Source organism: Typha angustifolia, chromosome 13 (assembly GCF_048772165.1).
Source record: "Typha angustifolia cultivar Huaian chromosome 13, ASM4877216v1, whole genome shotgun sequence".
Taxonomy (NCBI): Eukaryota; Viridiplantae; Streptophyta; class Magnoliopsida; order Poales; family Typhaceae; genus Typha; species Typha angustifolia.
In genome coordinates this window covers 464,957-482,107 of record NC_133251.1, presented here as the reverse complement: position 1 = coordinate 482,107, position 17,151 = coordinate 464,957, and the positions used below count along the sequence as shown (strand labels likewise).

The following is a 17,151-nucleotide window of genomic DNA, read 5'->3' as shown; positions in this document are numbered from 1 at the left end:
TATCCTTTTAACTTTGAACTCCAAATCCACTCAAAACAAAAGTCAAAAAAACTTAACACATAAGGCTACCTCCCATTAATTCATAATTTTCTTATATACAAATCATTCTAGATTTGATCAGTTGTATTCAGCTAATACCCAGTCCTCCTAATGGAAGAATTCTAGGTATCCAGAGAAAGAAGGTTACAAAATTCGGAGGGGAAGAAAGGAAGGCCCAAGAATACAAGTGACACTAGAACCTCCCAGTCGGCTATCTCTTCAAACATGCACAAATTTGACTTCCCTAAAATCTAAAGTCAGTCTAGAACAATCGGCCACAAGCTTCTTCACTCTCCACGACCACTTGGCTTCTTTCCTCAGCAGTCTCACCGCTTCTAGGCAGTCTCACAGCATATAGATAGTTAGTCGGCAGTAATTAATTTGGTGGCCGGGTAACACTGTTCCAATGCATTCAGATCGATTCTGAGTCCTTTACTGCTTGAATAATTCAGCCAGTAATGCATGTGTTATTTTCAGACGTTAAACCAAGAAATAATTTAGCCAGACGTATGCAATTAGAAAGGAAGTCTTTTTTTATTTAGTGAAGATCGAAATAAGCTACGATTAGCAATTTATTATTTCGGATGCAATCAAATAGGCAGTCTTTTTTTATTTAGTCAAGAGAAACAAACAATGCCGAGCAATTGATTATTTTTATTTTGCCAATCAATTCGATTAGGAGGGGCGCTCTTTTGCATTTCTATATACCCATTTGAAAGATTTTCTCTCTCTCTCTCTCTCTCTCTCTCTCTCTCTCTCTCTCTCTCTCTCTCTCTCTCTCTATATATATATATATATATATATACAACGATGATGTGTTTGTTATGTGAGTAGAAGACGATTGAGCTCACTGGCTAATTGCAATTTACTGGTGATCGACGGTATGCCTCTTTTGCTAATTAGGCCTAACTATATAAATATATATAGTGAAATATTCGCATGATATCTCATATATATATATAAGAAGGGTATCATGTACGGTGGGATTCAATTGTGAGAGATAAAGAAAGAGGTTTGCTGTGAAATTAGTAACTTAGGATGTGATTGGGAGAAAGATCAGATCTTTTTAAGTACCTTGCTTTCTTTATAGCATCGATTATTGATCTGGTCTTCCTTCGGAGGGTTCTCCAACCACATGAATGTGTGCCTACTGTTTTTATTATTATCTTTTTGCTTGTTTTTTTTGTTTTGGTTCTCGAAGGTATCATGCTTGTTATCTGTTCTCTTTGAAAGAAGTAAAAACTTGGCCAATTAATCCGATGCTAGCTTGCGATTCAAATCTTAGCCAAACATTGCTGTCTGTTATGCTTATGATGTATAGGATTTTCTGTGATACACAGAAAGATAGTGAGACTTTGTTATAATAAAATTATAATATATTAATGCTAGTGATGCTAAATTGATAATTACAAGCTCCGCTGTATAGGAAATCTAATGCATGCATTATTTCATGCATTCTCAGCTACTCAACCAATTTCATTTAGATTAATTTGTTATCCTGTGAACCTAAATTGCCATAACTCTCTTCTAGCTATCTGCAGGTGGTACAAGTAATGCTCTTAATTACTATTATATAAAGTGTACATACCTGTTGCTATCTATAAGAATTCAGGAGCAGCCGGTCAGTAATAAAGAATGAGTAGCGTCAGCCGAGCTTCCGAAATAATAGCTGGAGCGTCGGCTCCAAGTCACATCCCTCAAGAGAATACAAATGCTTCGGAGTTGTTAAGGAGCGATTTCATTAATGAAGAGCAAGATGAAGAACATCAAATATTCATAACCGATTTCATCAATGAAGAACAAGCTGAAGTATATATAATTGAAAGTTCTTCGGTACCAGAACACATCTCTCCAGTGATTGAAAGTGCTTCGGCTCCGGAACACATCCCTCCGGAGATTGAAAATGCTTCGGAGTTGTTAAGGGGAGATTTCATTTATAAGAAACAAGATGAAGAACATAAAATAGATATAAGTGAACACTTTCTGAAATCCGTCCATGATCAGGTCAGCAGTCATAGAAAGGTACATACTATACCGTGCACCATTTACCGAGTCCCACCTGAAATCCGATCGACTCATCCGGAGGCCTACACACCTAAGGCTGTCTGCATCGGCCCCTTCTTCTATTCTGAACGAAATGGTATAAATCTAAGACAGATGCAAGACTACAAGTGGACTTGTGTGAGCAAGTTGATTCCCAACGATAACTCTTCTCGTTCTCTCCAAGTCTGCTTAGCAGAAATGAAGAAACTTGATAAGAGAATCCGAGCCTCCTACTCAGATGAGATCAATATGAAAAATTTGAGCAGCGACGAATTAGCCGAGATGATGCTGCTTGACGGATGCTTCATTCTCCATCTCCTGCTAAAGCATTCTGAGGGTGCAGAGATAAGCACAACAGAGGTGATAGATGAAGATGGCATGCAAGTTATCGGTAGATGCTGGATCTGGAACTTAGTGACATATGATCTGCTGTTGTTGGAGAACCAAATCCCCTTCTTTGTCATCTTACACTTATTCGTACTGATTAAGAACAATTATAGGCCATGTAATCTTGACGACCCACAGAATCTTGATAAGCCAGGAAAAGATCTCGTGGCTTGCAGCCTTAGGCTATTCAGCAGTATCCATCCACACAGAGCAGATGCTTCTTTCTCCGATAGATACCGTCAGGTGCACCATCTGCTCCATTTGTTTGACCTGTCAATACCTCAATGTGCCCAGCCCACCAAATCCTCCCGAGACGGTACATTGGAGGAAATACATCATTGGATACCAAGTGCAAAGGAGCTCCAAGATGCTGGAGTCGAGTTCAAGAAGCGGAAGAATGCCAGCAGCTTCTTGGACATAAAGTTCAGGAAAGGAGCCATGGAGATCCCACCTCTTGAGGTGCATGACTACAGCAACTCCCTGTTTCGGAATCTGATTGCCTTCGAGCAGTGCTACCCCGACACCCCTTGCCAGATAACCGTCTACGCTGCCTTCATGGATTGCTTACTCAACACTCCTGAGGACACGAGACTGCTGCACCTGAGTGGAATTCTCACCAACAGGATGACTACTGATCAAGACGCCGCTCACTTCTTCAGCCGCCTATGCAATCAAGTTCACTATGCAACTGACAATAGTTACCTCAGAGACTTGTGCGTAGAAGTGAACAAGTATCAAGGGCTAAGACGGCACAAGTGGAGGGCGGCCCTTGTCCGCGACTATTTTAGCAGTCCGTGGGTGATCATTTCCTTCTTGGCTGCCATTTTCCTGCTGCTCCTCACTGCTGGACAGACCTTTTATACAATCTACCCCTTTTATCACAAATAAATTTACTAGTTACGCATGTATGTCATATTGCCATGTCGGTACGTTTTCTGTTTTATTGTGCTATTTATCTATATACTTGTCGTTACAATTTATGTATTTGGGTGATGTAATATCTTTCATGCTAATAAATCGTGGCGAATGTTGAAGAGGTCGAAATCGAATTATTTGCGAATGAAGAGACAGAGGAAACGGTTAACTTCGCTCGGCTAACTAATGACTAAATGGTCCGACCTTTGACCGAGTCAATGTCCCATCTGATTTTGACAACTATGCTTACAAATTGAAAGGTTCTGACCATGAAACCCTTACCACCACACCTACAAATCTTCTTAGTAGCACACTAAGACTTACGTTGAATCAAAACTCGAAAGGCTGGAATTAATAGATATATAAGAGAAAGCAGCAACATTACATTTGGCAAAGCACTCGACATGATAGCATTCTGATCATTATTAATAGTACAAAGGATGCAAAACACAGGGACAAATATATAGGTATATACATGATATGCGTAGCTAATTAATTTCTTGGGTTATTAATGGGGTAGATCATAAAGAATGTTTTTGTCCAGCTGGCAGTCAAGAGCACGATATGATCACCCACAGATTGTTAAAATAGACGAACAACTCTACGAGGTAATTTCTGTACATGTTGAGCAAGCAATCCACGAAAGACAGCATATAAGATAGTTAGTCGGCAGTAATTAATTTGGTGGCCGGGTAACAATGTTCCAAGGCGATCAGATCGATTCTGAGTCATCTACTGCTTCAATAATTCAGCCAGTAATGCATGTACTATTTTAAGACGTTAAACTAAGAAATAATTCAACCAGACGTATGCAATTAGAATTCTTTATTTAGTGAAGATCGAAATAGACTATGATTATCAATTTATTATTTCGCATGCAATCAGATAGGCAGTCTTCTTTTTATTTAGTCAAGGGAAACAAACAACGCCGAGCAATTAATTTTATAGACCATGATTAGCAATTTATTATTTTGGATGCAATCATATAGGCGGTCTTTTTTTATTTAGTCAACAGAAACAAACAATGCCGAACAATTAATTTTATAACACAAATAGGAGGCCTCTCTCTCTCTCTCTCTCTCTCTCTCTCTCTCTCTCTCTCTCTCTCTCTCTCTCTCTCCGGAGCAATATGGTATATTCATTGTGAAAGTAGAAGACCGTCGAGCTCATTTCAGATCTGAATTTTGCACAGCAAGGTATATCTAGCTCTTGTGCTAATTAGGGATATATAACTATATGCATGGGTGACTTCACATGACACCTTCTCTTGTGAAAGTAGAAGGCTTTACTTTTTAGCATCAGTATAAGAAATTAATTTGTGTGTTTCTTCTATATATAACATATATATATATAGTTAATTTCCCAGAACTTCTTTTTGGATGGGGTTCCAGTTTGGAAGTCCAAAGCTCTTCTTGAGTGATAACTCTCCTCTATGGAAGCCCATGTATCTAAGAGGGTAATCGTATACGGTAGGACTAAATTGTGAGAGATCAAAGAGATTTGCTGTGAAATACCTTAATGTACTTTGCCTTCTTCATCGTAATCGATTACCAAATATGTTTTCTCCTATGAATATCCATACAAATGTGTGACTCCTCTTTTTATTATTGGATTCTTGTTTGTCCTTTGCTTTGGCTCCCCTCTCTCTTAAGGCGTTGTGCACTCAATACTGTTGCCCCATTCTTTTTCAGAGAAATGAAAACTTAATAATAATTCTATTAAAATAATATTATTTAGTCAAATTAAAAAGATATTCATATAATACAAATATTTTTAACCGTTTAAACATTATTCCATTGTTGCTAATATTGCCGTTTGTTATGCTAATAAAAGAAGCTGCATAGGATTTTTATGATACACAGAAAGGTAGTTAGTGTTTGTTAATATAGAATTATAATATATGAAATATATATAGTAGTGGCTGCTATTATGCTAACTATTTTCAAAGCAATTAATTTCCTTTAGATTAATTGGTTGTTATGTGGAACCTAAATTGTTAAAGCTCTCTTTTAGCTTTCCGCAGGTAATAGTAAAGAAGTGTGATCAAGCTGTTCATATATATATATATATATATATATATATAGAGAGAGAGAGAGAGAGAGAGAGAGAGAGAGAGAGCTAAAATGGCAGAAACTTCAGTCTTGGCCGGCTTATCATCAGTAAACGCAAGCGGCCTAAAGAAGTGGAGTGTCCGAGACGTGATGGACGGAACGATCGACGAGACGATTGAGAATGAGGGAAAGTTAGGAAGGGAGAGATATACACGACTGATGGACTACGGATCCTACGTTTACACTGATGAAAGACAAGCTGAAGAACATAAAATAGGTATGAGTGAGTTATTTCTGAATTCCGTCCATGATAAGGTCAGACGTGATAGGGTACGTGACCTCCGGTGCACAATTTACCGAGTCCCCCCTGAAATCCGATCGACTCTCCCGGAGGCCTACACACCTATGGCTGTCTGCATCGGTCCCTTCTTCTATTCCGAACGAAATGGTACCAAACTAAGACAGATGCAAGACTACAAGTGGACTTGTATGAGAAAGTTGATGCCCAACGACGAATATTCTGGCTGGCTCAAAGTCGGCTTAGTGTTAATGAAGATTCTGGAGCCCACAATCCGAGCCTCCTACTCGGATGAGATCAAAATGAGCAGCGACGATTTAGCTGAGATGCTGCTGCTTGATGGATGCTTCATTCTCCATCTCCTGCTAAAGCATTCCGAGGGTGCTGAGATAAGCAGAACAGACCCGACAGATGAAGATGGCATGCAAGTTATCGGTAGAATCTGGATCTGGAACTTGGTGAGATATGATCTGCTGCTGTTGGAGAACCAAATCCCTTTTGTTGTCATCATACACTTATACATACTGTTGATCAACAACAATTATGGACCAGAGGATTTTAATGGCGCAGGAAGTCATCTCGTAGCTTGTGGCCGCAGGCTATTCAGCAGCATCCATCCAAGCGGAGCCGACGCTTCCTTCTCTGCTGAATGTGATCCAATAGTATGCCATCTGCTCCATTTGTTTTACCTGTCAATACCTCAATATGCCCAGCCAACCCGATATAGGTACCGAAGCGCTCTATTGGAGGAAGCACCGCATGGGATACCAAGTGCAGAGGAGCTCCAAGATGCTGGAGTCAAGCTCAAGAAGAGGAAGAATGCCATCAGCTTCTTGGACATAAAGTTTCGGAAAGGAGTCATGGAGATCCCACCCCTCGAGGTGCATGACTACAGCAACTCACTGTTTCGGAATCTGATCGCCTTCGAGCAGTGTCACCCCGGCACCAACTTCCAGATAACTGTCTACGCTGCCTTCATGGATTGCTTACTCAACACTCCTAAAGACTCGAGACTGCTGCACTTGAGTGGAATTATCAACAATAGGATGACTGCTGACCAAGACGCAGCTCACTTCTTCAGACGCATATGCAGTCAAGTTCACTATTCATCCGACCGTAGTTACCTCAGAGACTTGTGTGCGGATGTGAACAAGTATAAATTGTCAAGACGGCACAAGTGGAGGGCGGCCCTTGTCCGCGACTATTTTAGCAGTCCCTGGGTGATCATTTCCTTCTTGGCTGCCATTTTCCTGCTGCTCCTCACTGCGGGACAGACCTTCTATACAATCTACCCATTTTATCACAAATAAATTTACTAGTTATGCATGCCATGTTTCTATACATTTGTCAGTACGTTTCCTGTCTACATTCTATGTATTTGGGTGATGCAATAGCTTTCATGCTAATAAAAGATCACAACTTTCGAATTTTAAGGGCTTATCTATGGTGCTCATTAGTCCAATTATTCTTATTTCTCAAGAAATTTCAATCCCAAAATTCTTTAGTCTAAGTTCCAAAACACATAACACCTTGTAAGGACAAACAGTTATCTAAAACTTTTAAGCCGTTATACCACAATACTTTACATGTAGTAAGCATAATAGAATTTGAGAGGAGCAAGCAAAAATGCAAACTTTTTCGAATCTAACAAAGGAAACTCAAGTTCCATATCAAAATAATAAATACAAAAATTGAGAGAGAAAAAATAGCTTAAGCTCTGACCTCTGAGTCACACCAAAGCATAGCTGCCCTAAAAAAAAGTGACACACTCTGTGCAAGCTTACCCGCTTCTCTTTCTTTCAAAGTATAACTCAGAATCTCGTTCGTACATTGCCAGATAGTACAGTCATTCGACACTTCTCTATGAAAACCGTATTTCTCCAATTCGAACAAAACAATAGATAAAAAAGATTGAGAGAGAAAAATAGCTTAAACTTGACTAAGAATTTTGTGTTGTATTATTTCTCATGAACAAATAGAATATTTATAAGTATTTAAGACATTTTGAATTTCTTAAAAACTTATGACCCCTAAATAAATCCAGCCTATTAATTATTTTAAAATGACCGTACGGTCGTTATAAAACTTTTAAAATTCTTGTAACATTTGAGTTTGTAAATTTCTTTAATTACTAAATTGAAATTTAACTAAAATTCTAACATTAATAACAGCATGCACTTGTATCCTGCAGGAATTAGTATGGATACAGGAATTAATATAAATTTGAAACCAGCTGCAAGACTGCAAGCAGATCTGTCTAATTAAGCAAGTTGATACATATATACATATATATACGAAGAAGAATACCCTCTTTGTGAGCCACAAAAAACATATTAATTATTTGACCTTTTATTCCTCCTCATTTCTTGCTCCATTCATTGTTTCAGCATTGTCTGGCAGTAGACAGCCAAGTTGAATGTTACACGTCGACTTATCCCATCAGAACATTACAAGTTTCATTAAACTCAACACTGCAATTTTGATTTCTAATCATCTAAGGGGAAGCACTTCACTTATTTGTTCCTGGCGCCTCTCTCTCTCTCTCTCTCTCCGAACAATATGGTATGTTCATTGTGAAAGTAGAAGATGGTCGAGCTCATGAATGTCACTGCTAAATTTGCACGGCAAGGTATTTCTCTTGTGCTAATTAGGGATAACTATATGCTTGGGTGACTCAAATGTCACCTCATAATTATGAACCCTTTACTTTTTAGCATCAGTATAAGAAATTTGCGTGTTTCCTAATTATACCCAGTTAATTTTCCAAAGCTTCTTTTTGGATGGTTCAAGTTCGGAAGTCCAAAGCTCTTCTTGAGCGATAACTCTACTGTCAACTATCCTCTGTGAAAGCCCATGTATCTATTATCTAAGAGGGTGTCATGTACGGTGGGACTAAATTGTGAGACATAAAAGAGATTTGCTATGAAATACCTTATTAGGGCTTAGGGTGTGGGAGAGAGATATGATCTTTTAAGTACCTCGCTTTCTTTATCGTAATCGATTACTGATATGTTTTTCCTGTGACTGGAGGGTTCTCGTACCATACAAATGTGTGCCTCTTCTTTTTATTACTGTCTTTTTTGTTTGTGTTTTGTTTTAATTCTCTCTCTCCTTTTAAAGCGTCATGCACTCAATTACTGTGTTTATAAATTTAAAATATCTCAGTTAAAATAATATTGTTGGGATTGAAATCCGAAAATAACCTCTTTAACCATCTAAGCAAATAGATAGTGGAGTGTTTGACAATCTCCGCAGCTTCGGAGATCTAATGTTGCATGAATGGCAGGCATTATCGAGAGCATTAATGCGAACCTAAATTGTCAACGCTCTCTTTTAGCTTTCCGCAGGTCTAGTATAGAAGTGTGACCAAGCGGTTTACATACCTGTTGCTATTTAAAATGAAATCTGCAATTGCGAGCAGCTGGGCAGCAGTAGTAATGTACTGGAATGCTATCTTCTCGAAAAGAAAGAACAGTGACGGGACGACTAAGCCCAAACGAATTTCAGCATCAGCAAATTCAAATTCCTCGGCTCCAGGAGAAATACCTCGAGAGATTGAGCATGCTGGACAGTTACTAAGGGACAGAGGTATACACGACTGACAGTCTACAGTAACACTGATAAACAACAAGCCGAAGGGTATAAAATTGATATTGGTGAACACCTTCTGAAGTCTGTCCATGATCAGGTCAGACGTAAGGGTTCGGTAAACAAAATTATCCCGTGCACCATTTACCGAGTCCCACCTGAAATCCGATCGACTCATCCGGAGGCCTACACACCTATGGCTGTCTGCATCGGTCCCTTCTTCTATTCTGAACGCACTAGTACAAGACTAAAACAGATGCAAGACTACAAGTGGACTTGTGTGGAAAGGTTGATGCCGGACAACAACACTCGTCGCTGGATCCAAGCTTGCTTAGCAGCAATGAAGAATCTGGAGCCCACAATCCGAGCCTCCTACTCGGATGAGATTAATATGAGCAGCGATGATTTAGCTGAGATGATGCTGCTTGACGGATGCTTCATTCTCACTCTACTGATGAAGTATTCTGAGGGGAGAAGGAAAACCGCAAAAGAAGATGCCATGGAAGTTATCGGTAGATGCTGGATCTGGAACTTAGTGAGATATGATCTGCTGCTGTTGGAGAACCAAATCCCTTTCGATGTCATCATACACTTATGCATACTTCTTAATTACAATTATGGACCAGAAAATCTTGACGAGGTAGGAAATCTTCTCGTGGCTTGTGGCCGCAGGCTGTTCAGCAGAATCCATCCAGGCAGAGCAGACGCTTCCGTCTCTGCTAAATATGATTTAGTACACCATCTGCTCCATTTGTTTTACCTGTCAATACCTCAATGTGCCCGGCCGACCAAATCCCCCCGAAACGCTCTATTGGAGGAGAAACCGCATTGGCTACCAAGTGCAATGGAGCTCCAAGATGCTGGAGTCAAGTTCAAGAAGCGGACGAACGCCAGCAGCTTCTTGGACATAAAGTTCAGGAAAGGAGTCATGGAGATCCCTCCTCTTGAGGTGCATGACTACAGCAACTCCCTGTTTCGGAATCTGATCGCCTTCGAGCAGTGCTATCCTGACACGGGTTGCCAGATAACTGTCTACGCCGCCTTCATGGATTGCTTACTCAACACTCCTGAGGATGCGAGACTGCTGCACCTGAGTGGAGTTCTCACCAACAGGATGACTGCTCACCAAGACGCAGCTCATTTCTTCAGCCGCCTATGCAGTCAAGTTCACTATGCATCTGACAATAGTAGTTATCTCAGAGACTTGTGTGTGCGTGTGAACAAGTATCAACAGTCAACATGGCACAAGTGGAGGGCAGTCCTTGTCCGCAACTATTTTAGCAATCCGTGGTTGGCCATTTCGTTAGTTGCTGGCGTCCTTCTGCTGCTCCTCACTTCTGCGCAGACATTCTTTACGATCTACCCCTTTTATCACAAATAGATTTACTAGTTAATGCATGCATATGCCATGTAATAGCTTTCATGCTAATAAAAGATCACAAACTTTCGACTTTTAAGGCCTTATATGTAATGCCCATTGATCCTTTTTTGTTTACTTCATTTCACAAGAAATTTCAATCCTAAAATAATTTGATCTAATTTCCAAAGCACACATCACCTTTGTAGGACAAAAAGTTGTCTGAAAGTTCCAGCAATACTTAAGAGAATGTGTTGAGGAACAACTAAGAGTCCCCCAAAGTTTTCGAATCGAACTACGGAATCCCCAAATAAATTAACAATAGGCGATCTCCAACGAATTCATTGCCAATGGTGAAGAGATCGATTGAGAGCAGTGGAGGAGAAGGGGACGTGTGGAGTGGAGATACATATAGGAGAGAGGTCGCCGTGGCTGTCATGGTCTCGACCGGTTTGAGTGGGCGTTACAAAATAGAGTAACAGAAAAACAAACTATATTTTTAGCCACAAAAGTTCTGAAAATTTTGGGAGAAATTTTTTAATTATGTTCGATCTCCGTAATTCTTTTTACAGAGCTGATTGAGAATAACCCTCTCTGACGTCTCTCCCACGATATCCATCATTAGTAGGCCATAAATCGATTGATGTTAACTTTAGTGTCGAGTTGGTCCCCTCCTCTCTCACCCGTTCTCATAAGAGCAATACGATATTTTGTGCAAATTTTTTGTAAAATATAAAGCTTGATGCACAAACATTGGAGGTGCACTTCGTTACTTTAGGATTGATTCCTAGAGTGTTTAGTAAAATATACGTCCAAAGTCTAAAGTTATGGGAATCAATCCCTTTCTCTAATTAAGAAGCATCCAAATAGCTCTCTTATCATGTAGAGTCGTTCCTCACGGTTCTATAAATATCATTCATGTGTGTCACTCACTCTCTCTCTCATATAAAGACAATTGCGTTTTTGTTGTATGAGTAGAAGACCAGCTCACTAAGGTATGCCGCTTTCACTAATTAGGCTGAACAATATGATCAAATATTCACATGACATCTCATATATATATATATAAGATCTTTAATATTTTAACTACTACTCTTTTCTTAATAGTAATCGATTGATGATATGCTCTCTTTGGAGGTTTTTCGAACCACATAAATATGTGCTTCAGCTATTTATTATTATCTTTTTTGTTTTTGAAAAATGAAAATTTAATAGTGTCTTAATTTCATAGAAATTTAAATCTGAGTCAATATTGCTGCCTGTTATGTTTATGAAAGATGTTATATAGAATATTCTATGATAAAAAGGAATACAGTGTGGTGTTCGTTAGGATAAATAATAATATATTAATGCTATTTTATGTTAAATTAGATAATTACAAGCTCCGGCGCACAGGAAATCGATTGGCATGCTTTATCCCATGCATTAATTATCAGCTACTGGGAAACAATTTCCTTAAGATTAATTCGGTTATTCTATGAACCTAAGTTGGCATAGCTCTCTTCTAGTTGAGTGCTGGTGGTACAAGTAATGCTCTTAATTAGCAGTATATAATTAAGTGTGATCGAGCGGTTTACATACCTGTTGCTATCTATGCGAATTGGGGAGCAGCCGATCAGTAATAATTAATAAAGAATGAGAAGGTTAAGCCGACACAATGGACAAGAGATGCAAAGTGCTTCGGAGTTATTATGGTGCGATTTCATTAATGAAGAACAAGCTGAAGTACATGCACTTAAAATCAATAAATATAACAACCTAAATTTCGAAAATAAATAACAAATTTGGAAATAAGTATTTAATTATTCTATTCTATAACCTATGGCATTTTAGTCCTAGACTTTTGAGAATATTTAGTTTCTAACATATTTGTATTATAATTTTTTTTTCACATATATCCTTAAAAATCACTTATTTACTTAGATATGCATCTAAAGTTCATATTTATATGTATATTACTTATATTACTCATATTTAAAATACTAATTTTTTACATGAATACTCTTTGGAGTAAATTTTTATTAAAATTTGAATAATTTAAATATAAAAAGATAAAATATCCTTATTTTAGGTTTTAAGTATTTATCTTAGTTGATGGTAAATTTATTAATTTTTTATTAAATAACTTTATTTGAAAGTAACCACAAGGGTATCTATATAAATAACATATATTTTGAGGGATATACATAAGATCATACTACTTTTTTAGATATCTAATAATTTTTTAATTATGTAGAATGATATAGATATTATTTTAAAAAAATCACCAATTCGATCGGGTGAACTATCAGTTGAACTAATAACCTAATGATTCGACTTTTGACCGGGTCAATGTCCAATTCGATTATGATAACTATATGAAAATTAAATAAATTGGGATTAATCGATTAAGACAAGTTTTCATTCATATTTTCTTAAATTTTATTATTCTTAATAATGTAAAGTTGATGAATTAAAAAGTAGATATTTTTATTTATTCTTTTCATGTACAATTTGATGAGATAAGAAATTTTGGTATAGAGGATATCAATTATGCTACATGCATTAGAAATGAATAAATTTATTATTCTAAGAATTTTTATTGAATAATTAGAGATGTCATGATTATTTATATTTTATAGAAAATTTAGATTTATTATGTTTTAAGTATAAAAAGAGATTATAATATTATATTTCTAACGAATTAGAAATATTTTTAATTTAAAATAATTTCATATTTATGAAAATACTTAATATTTATTTTATTTCCAAAAAATAAGATATAATATAAAACCTTCATTCTCATATATTTTATTTACGATAAATAAAATATAAGAGATATTTAAGGAAAAGTTTTTTGAGAAGATGATCATAAATAAAATATATTATTTATGAGATGTAAAATGTTACAAGGTGAAATATTAGATTATTATTTATTTATGTTTATCTATACATGACTTACAAAAAAGTGTTTATATATATATATATATTAGAAAATATTGATATCTTGAATTATAGATAATTTATAAATAAATTATAGTTAGAAAAATTGAGAATCCAGACAATAGTGGAATTATAATATATTAGATTTAGAATGAATAAGTATAAATAAATACAGATAAAAGTGAAAATTAGAACCCAATTTGAGAGATAAGTGTGATTTTTTAAATGTAACAATGCAACGTTCTATTAGGTGACTTTTGCGGGATTAGAAAAAAAATATTCTTAGATTTTCAACCGTTGTGATTCTAATATTACTCAACATCTAGTGAAAAAGTCAGTACGACACTACAGAGGTATCTACTGTGATATTAGACAGATTAGCTATCTAGAAAAATTTTAGACGCTAACTCGATGATAAATAATAGTGGGATGTGGCCATAAGTTAGAGTATCTAACAGAGATATTACGATATATTTACAAATTTTGGCAGATTTTGATGATAGTAAACTTTTATAGATCAATTCTTATTATATTAATTTATATATTACGAATAATTTATAATTTAATTTAACATATAAATTTTGATTAAGTAAGATAGATAAAGAAAATTATATATTTTTCGAGATGGCTTATATATTATTAAAACTTATTTTCTGGTACATTAATATTTATCATTAAATATATTGTTAGTAGAGTAAATTATTTGTTGTGCGTCTGCTCATGAGAATTTGTCGGTTTGCAAAAATTCAAAACGCTGATAAGGAGGACTTTGGATGTTAAATACCTTTCGGCTGTTTCAATCAATTTTTTTATTTGATTATTATTTTGACTTTCGTAATTTTGTTAGTTTTATCGTACAGATTCGCGAACACCGTAAAAAAGATTTGATAGCCTACCAAGTTTGATGGAAACACCATCGTTCCATCCAAAATGTATCCCTGTAGAGATTCAAAACGTTTCGGAGTTGTCACGGCGCGATTTCATTTATGAAAGACAAGATGAAGAACATAAAATAGATATAAGTGAAGACTTTCTGAAATCCATCCATGATCAGATTACACGAGATGGAAGGGCACAGATTACACGAGATAGAAGGGCACATAGCGACAACTGCACCATTCATCGAGTCCCACCTGAAATCCGATCGACTCACGAGATGGCCTACACACCTATGGCTGTCTGCATCGGTCCCTTCTTCTATTCCGAACGAACTGATATCAAACTAAGACAGATGCAAGACTACAAGTGGACTTGTGTGAGAAAATTGATGCCCAACGACGAATATTCTGGTTCGCTCAAAGCCTGCTTAGCAGCACTGAAGAATCTGGAGCCCACAGTCCGAGCCTCCTACTCGGATGAGATCTATATGAGCAGCGATGATTTAGCTCAGATGATGCTGCTTGACGGATGCTTCATTCTCCATCTACTGCTAAAGTATTCTGAGAGGGGCAGGAAAAGCACAGGAGAAGATGCCATGGAAGTTATCGGTAGACGCTGGATCTGGAACTTGGTGACATATGATCTGCTGTTGTTGGAGAACCAAATCCCTTTCATTGTCATCGTACACTTATTCGCACTGCATAAGAACAATTATTTGCTACGTATTCTTGACAACCCACGAAATCTTGATGAGCCAAGAAAATATCTCGTGGATTACGGCCTTGAGCTATTCAGCAGTATGCATCCACACAGAGCAGATAATTCCTTCAATGTTAGTTACCATGTTGTGCGCCATCTGCTCCATTTGTTTTACCTGTCAATATCTAACTATGTCGGCAGTACCAGTACTAACTATGTCGACAGTACCAGTACTATCTATGTCGACAGTACCGGTATAGTCTACCGACCTTTCTCCTCCGTATCTAAAATAGCTGGGATTCCATGGAAATCCTCGCTAGTCCGTTCAGGGAAAGAAACACTGCAACCAGCACGGCATCCAAGGAACATTTTGTCCTCCGAAGTCGGTCCATTGAAAGAACAGCATCGGAAACATAAATGCTTTGGGCTGAAAAAAGGTTCCCCCCGAGACGGTCCATCGGAGGAAACACCACATTGGATACCAAGTGCAAAGGAGCTCCAAGATGCTGGAGTCAAGTTCAGGAAGAGTAAGAAGGCCAGGAGCATCTTGGACATAAAGTTCAGCAACGGAGTCATGGAGATCCCACCTCTTGAGGTGCATGACTACAGCAACTCCATGTTTCGGAATCTGATCGCCTTCGAGCAGTGCTACCCTCACGTCTCTTGCAAGATAACTGTCTACGCTGCTTTCATGGATAACTTACTCAACACTCCTGAGGACTCGAGGCTGCTGCACCTGAGTGGAATTCTCACCAACAGGATGACTGCTGACCAAGACGCAGCTCACTTCTTCAGCCACCTATGCAGTCAAGTTCACTATGCAGCTGACGAGACTTACCTCAGAGAATTGTGTAAAGATGTGAACAAGTATCAACAGTTAAGATGGCACAAGTGGAGGGCGGCCCTTGTCCGCGACTATTTTAGCAGTCCGTGGGTGATCATTTCCTTCTTGGCTGCCATTTTCCTGCTGCTCCTTACTGCTGGACAGACCATCTATACAATCTACCCCTTTTATCACAAATAAATTTACTAGGTTTGCATGCATTCCATGTTTCTATATATTTGTCAGTACGTTTCCTGTGTTATTGTGCTGTTTATCTATATATTTGTTGCTACAATCTATGTATTTGGGTGATGAAATATCTTTCATGCTAATAAAAGATCACAACTTTCGAATTTTAAGGGCTTATCTATGGAGCTTATCAGTCCAATTGTTCTTATTTCACAAGAAAGTTCAATCCCAAAATTATTTAATCTAAGTTTTAAACAACAAAACACCTTGTCAGGACAAAACAGTTATCTAAAAACTTTTAAGCCGTTAATCCACAAATACTTTATATGTTAGGTAACCATAATAATAAGGGAAAATTGTATTTCTCTCCCTTTCTTTTTCTTATTATCATTTCGACTCTTTTCTTTTTACCTGCCTAAATCAACTCCTCCTTTTTATCGTAAATTTATAAAGAAGTCCTCATTTTCCTACCTTATAAGAATGAAATTTCTCTTTTCAATTTCTTCTTTTCTTTATAAACTCATCTTTAGGTATCAAGAACTTATCTTGGGTTCTACATTAATATTCTGATAGAGTTATTTTTTTTCATTAATTTTTATCTCATCCATGGTGTTGTGGGGAGCAGCCCATGCGCATGTGATTAGAAACCAATTAATATAAACTTGATTGATAAGTCGAGTAATTAATTTTGGGAAGGCCAGCGCTCCTTCATGGGGAAGGTCTTAAATATTCTCAGCTAGAAAGTAAATTGATTTTGGAAACAGTTCTAGCTTTGGAACTCAAGCTACACTATTTTGAATTCACACTAATTTAAAGGCAAAAATGAGAATGGGATTTTTGAAAGAATTCCCAACGATTTTAATGCCAATTGTTATATTTTGAACAATACAAGGGTAACGGTGATATAAGAAGTGGGAGAGAGTTGGCCCATGCTAATCCAGCCGCCTGCCGGCCACTTCCC

The 17,151-nt window shown here is 37.3% G+C and overlaps 4 protein-coding genes across 8 annotated transcripts; all 4 read left to right on the top strand.

Annotated features, from left to right (window-relative positions):
* Nucleotides 1-838: 838 nt before the first annotated feature.
* On the top strand, nucleotides 839-3,513 carry LOC140775184 (UPF0481 protein At3g47200-like). Of its 2 annotated transcripts, none has more exons than XM_073118460.1 (2): nucleotides 839-920; nucleotides 1,581-3,513. In XM_073118460.1, exon 2 carries the CDS (start codon nucleotides 1,675-1,677, stop codon nucleotides 3,355-3,357), a length of 1,683 nt encoding a protein of 560 aa, XP_072974561.1. In that variant the 5' UTR covers nucleotides 839-920; nucleotides 1,581-1,674; the 3' UTR covers nucleotides 3,358-3,513. The 2 variants fall into 2 exon arrangements, with proteins under 2 accessions (XP_072974561.1, XP_072974560.1); XM_073118459.1 differs by having other exon boundaries at nucleotides 848-920; nucleotides 1,571-3,513.
* A 938-nt stretch (nucleotides 3,514-4,451) lies between these two features.
* On the top strand, nucleotides 4,452-7,166 carry LOC140774019 (UPF0481 protein At3g47200-like). 2 transcript variants are annotated; one of them, XM_073116837.1, is made up of 2 exons: nucleotides 4,452-4,580; nucleotides 5,408-7,166. In XM_073116837.1, the coding sequence occupies exon 2, from the start codon at nucleotides 5,508-5,510 to the stop codon at nucleotides 7,041-7,043; it is 1,536 nt and encodes a 511-aa protein (XP_072972938.1). In that variant the 5' UTR covers nucleotides 4,452-4,580; nucleotides 5,408-5,507; the 3' UTR covers nucleotides 7,044-7,166. The 2 variants fall into 2 exon arrangements, with proteins under 2 accessions (XP_072972938.1, XP_072972937.1); XM_073116836.1 differs by having other exon boundaries at nucleotides 5,398-7,166.
* A 1,042-nt stretch (nucleotides 7,167-8,208) lies between these two features.
* On the top strand, nucleotides 8,209-10,825 carry LOC140774010 (UPF0481 protein At3g47200-like). 2 transcript variants are annotated; one of them, XM_073116824.1, is made up of 2 exons: nucleotides 8,209-8,362; nucleotides 9,081-10,825. In XM_073116824.1, the coding sequence occupies exon 2, from the start codon at nucleotides 9,518-9,520 to the stop codon at nucleotides 10,700-10,702; it is 1,185 nt and encodes a 394-aa protein (XP_072972925.1). In that variant the 5' UTR covers nucleotides 8,209-8,362; nucleotides 9,081-9,517; the 3' UTR covers nucleotides 10,703-10,825. The 2 variants fall into 2 exon arrangements, with proteins under 2 accessions (XP_072972925.1, XP_072972924.1); XM_073116823.1 differs by having other exon boundaries at nucleotides 9,071-10,825.
* An 823-nt stretch (nucleotides 10,826-11,648) lies between these two features.
* Nucleotides 11,649-16,369, top strand: LOC140774252 (UPF0481 protein At3g47200-like). 2 transcript variants are annotated; one of them, XM_073117167.1, is made up of 2 exons: nucleotides 11,649-11,673; nucleotides 14,448-16,369. In XM_073117167.1, exon 2 carries the CDS (start codon nucleotides 14,505-14,507, stop codon nucleotides 16,200-16,202), a length of 1,698 nt encoding a protein of 565 aa, XP_072973268.1. In that variant the 5' UTR covers nucleotides 11,649-11,673; nucleotides 14,448-14,504; the 3' UTR covers nucleotides 16,203-16,369. The 2 variants fall into 2 exon arrangements, with proteins under 2 accessions (XP_072973268.1, XP_072973270.1); XM_073117169.1 differs by having other exon boundaries at nucleotides 11,650-11,673; nucleotides 14,461-16,369.
* Nucleotides 16,370-17,151: the final 782 nt, after the last annotated feature.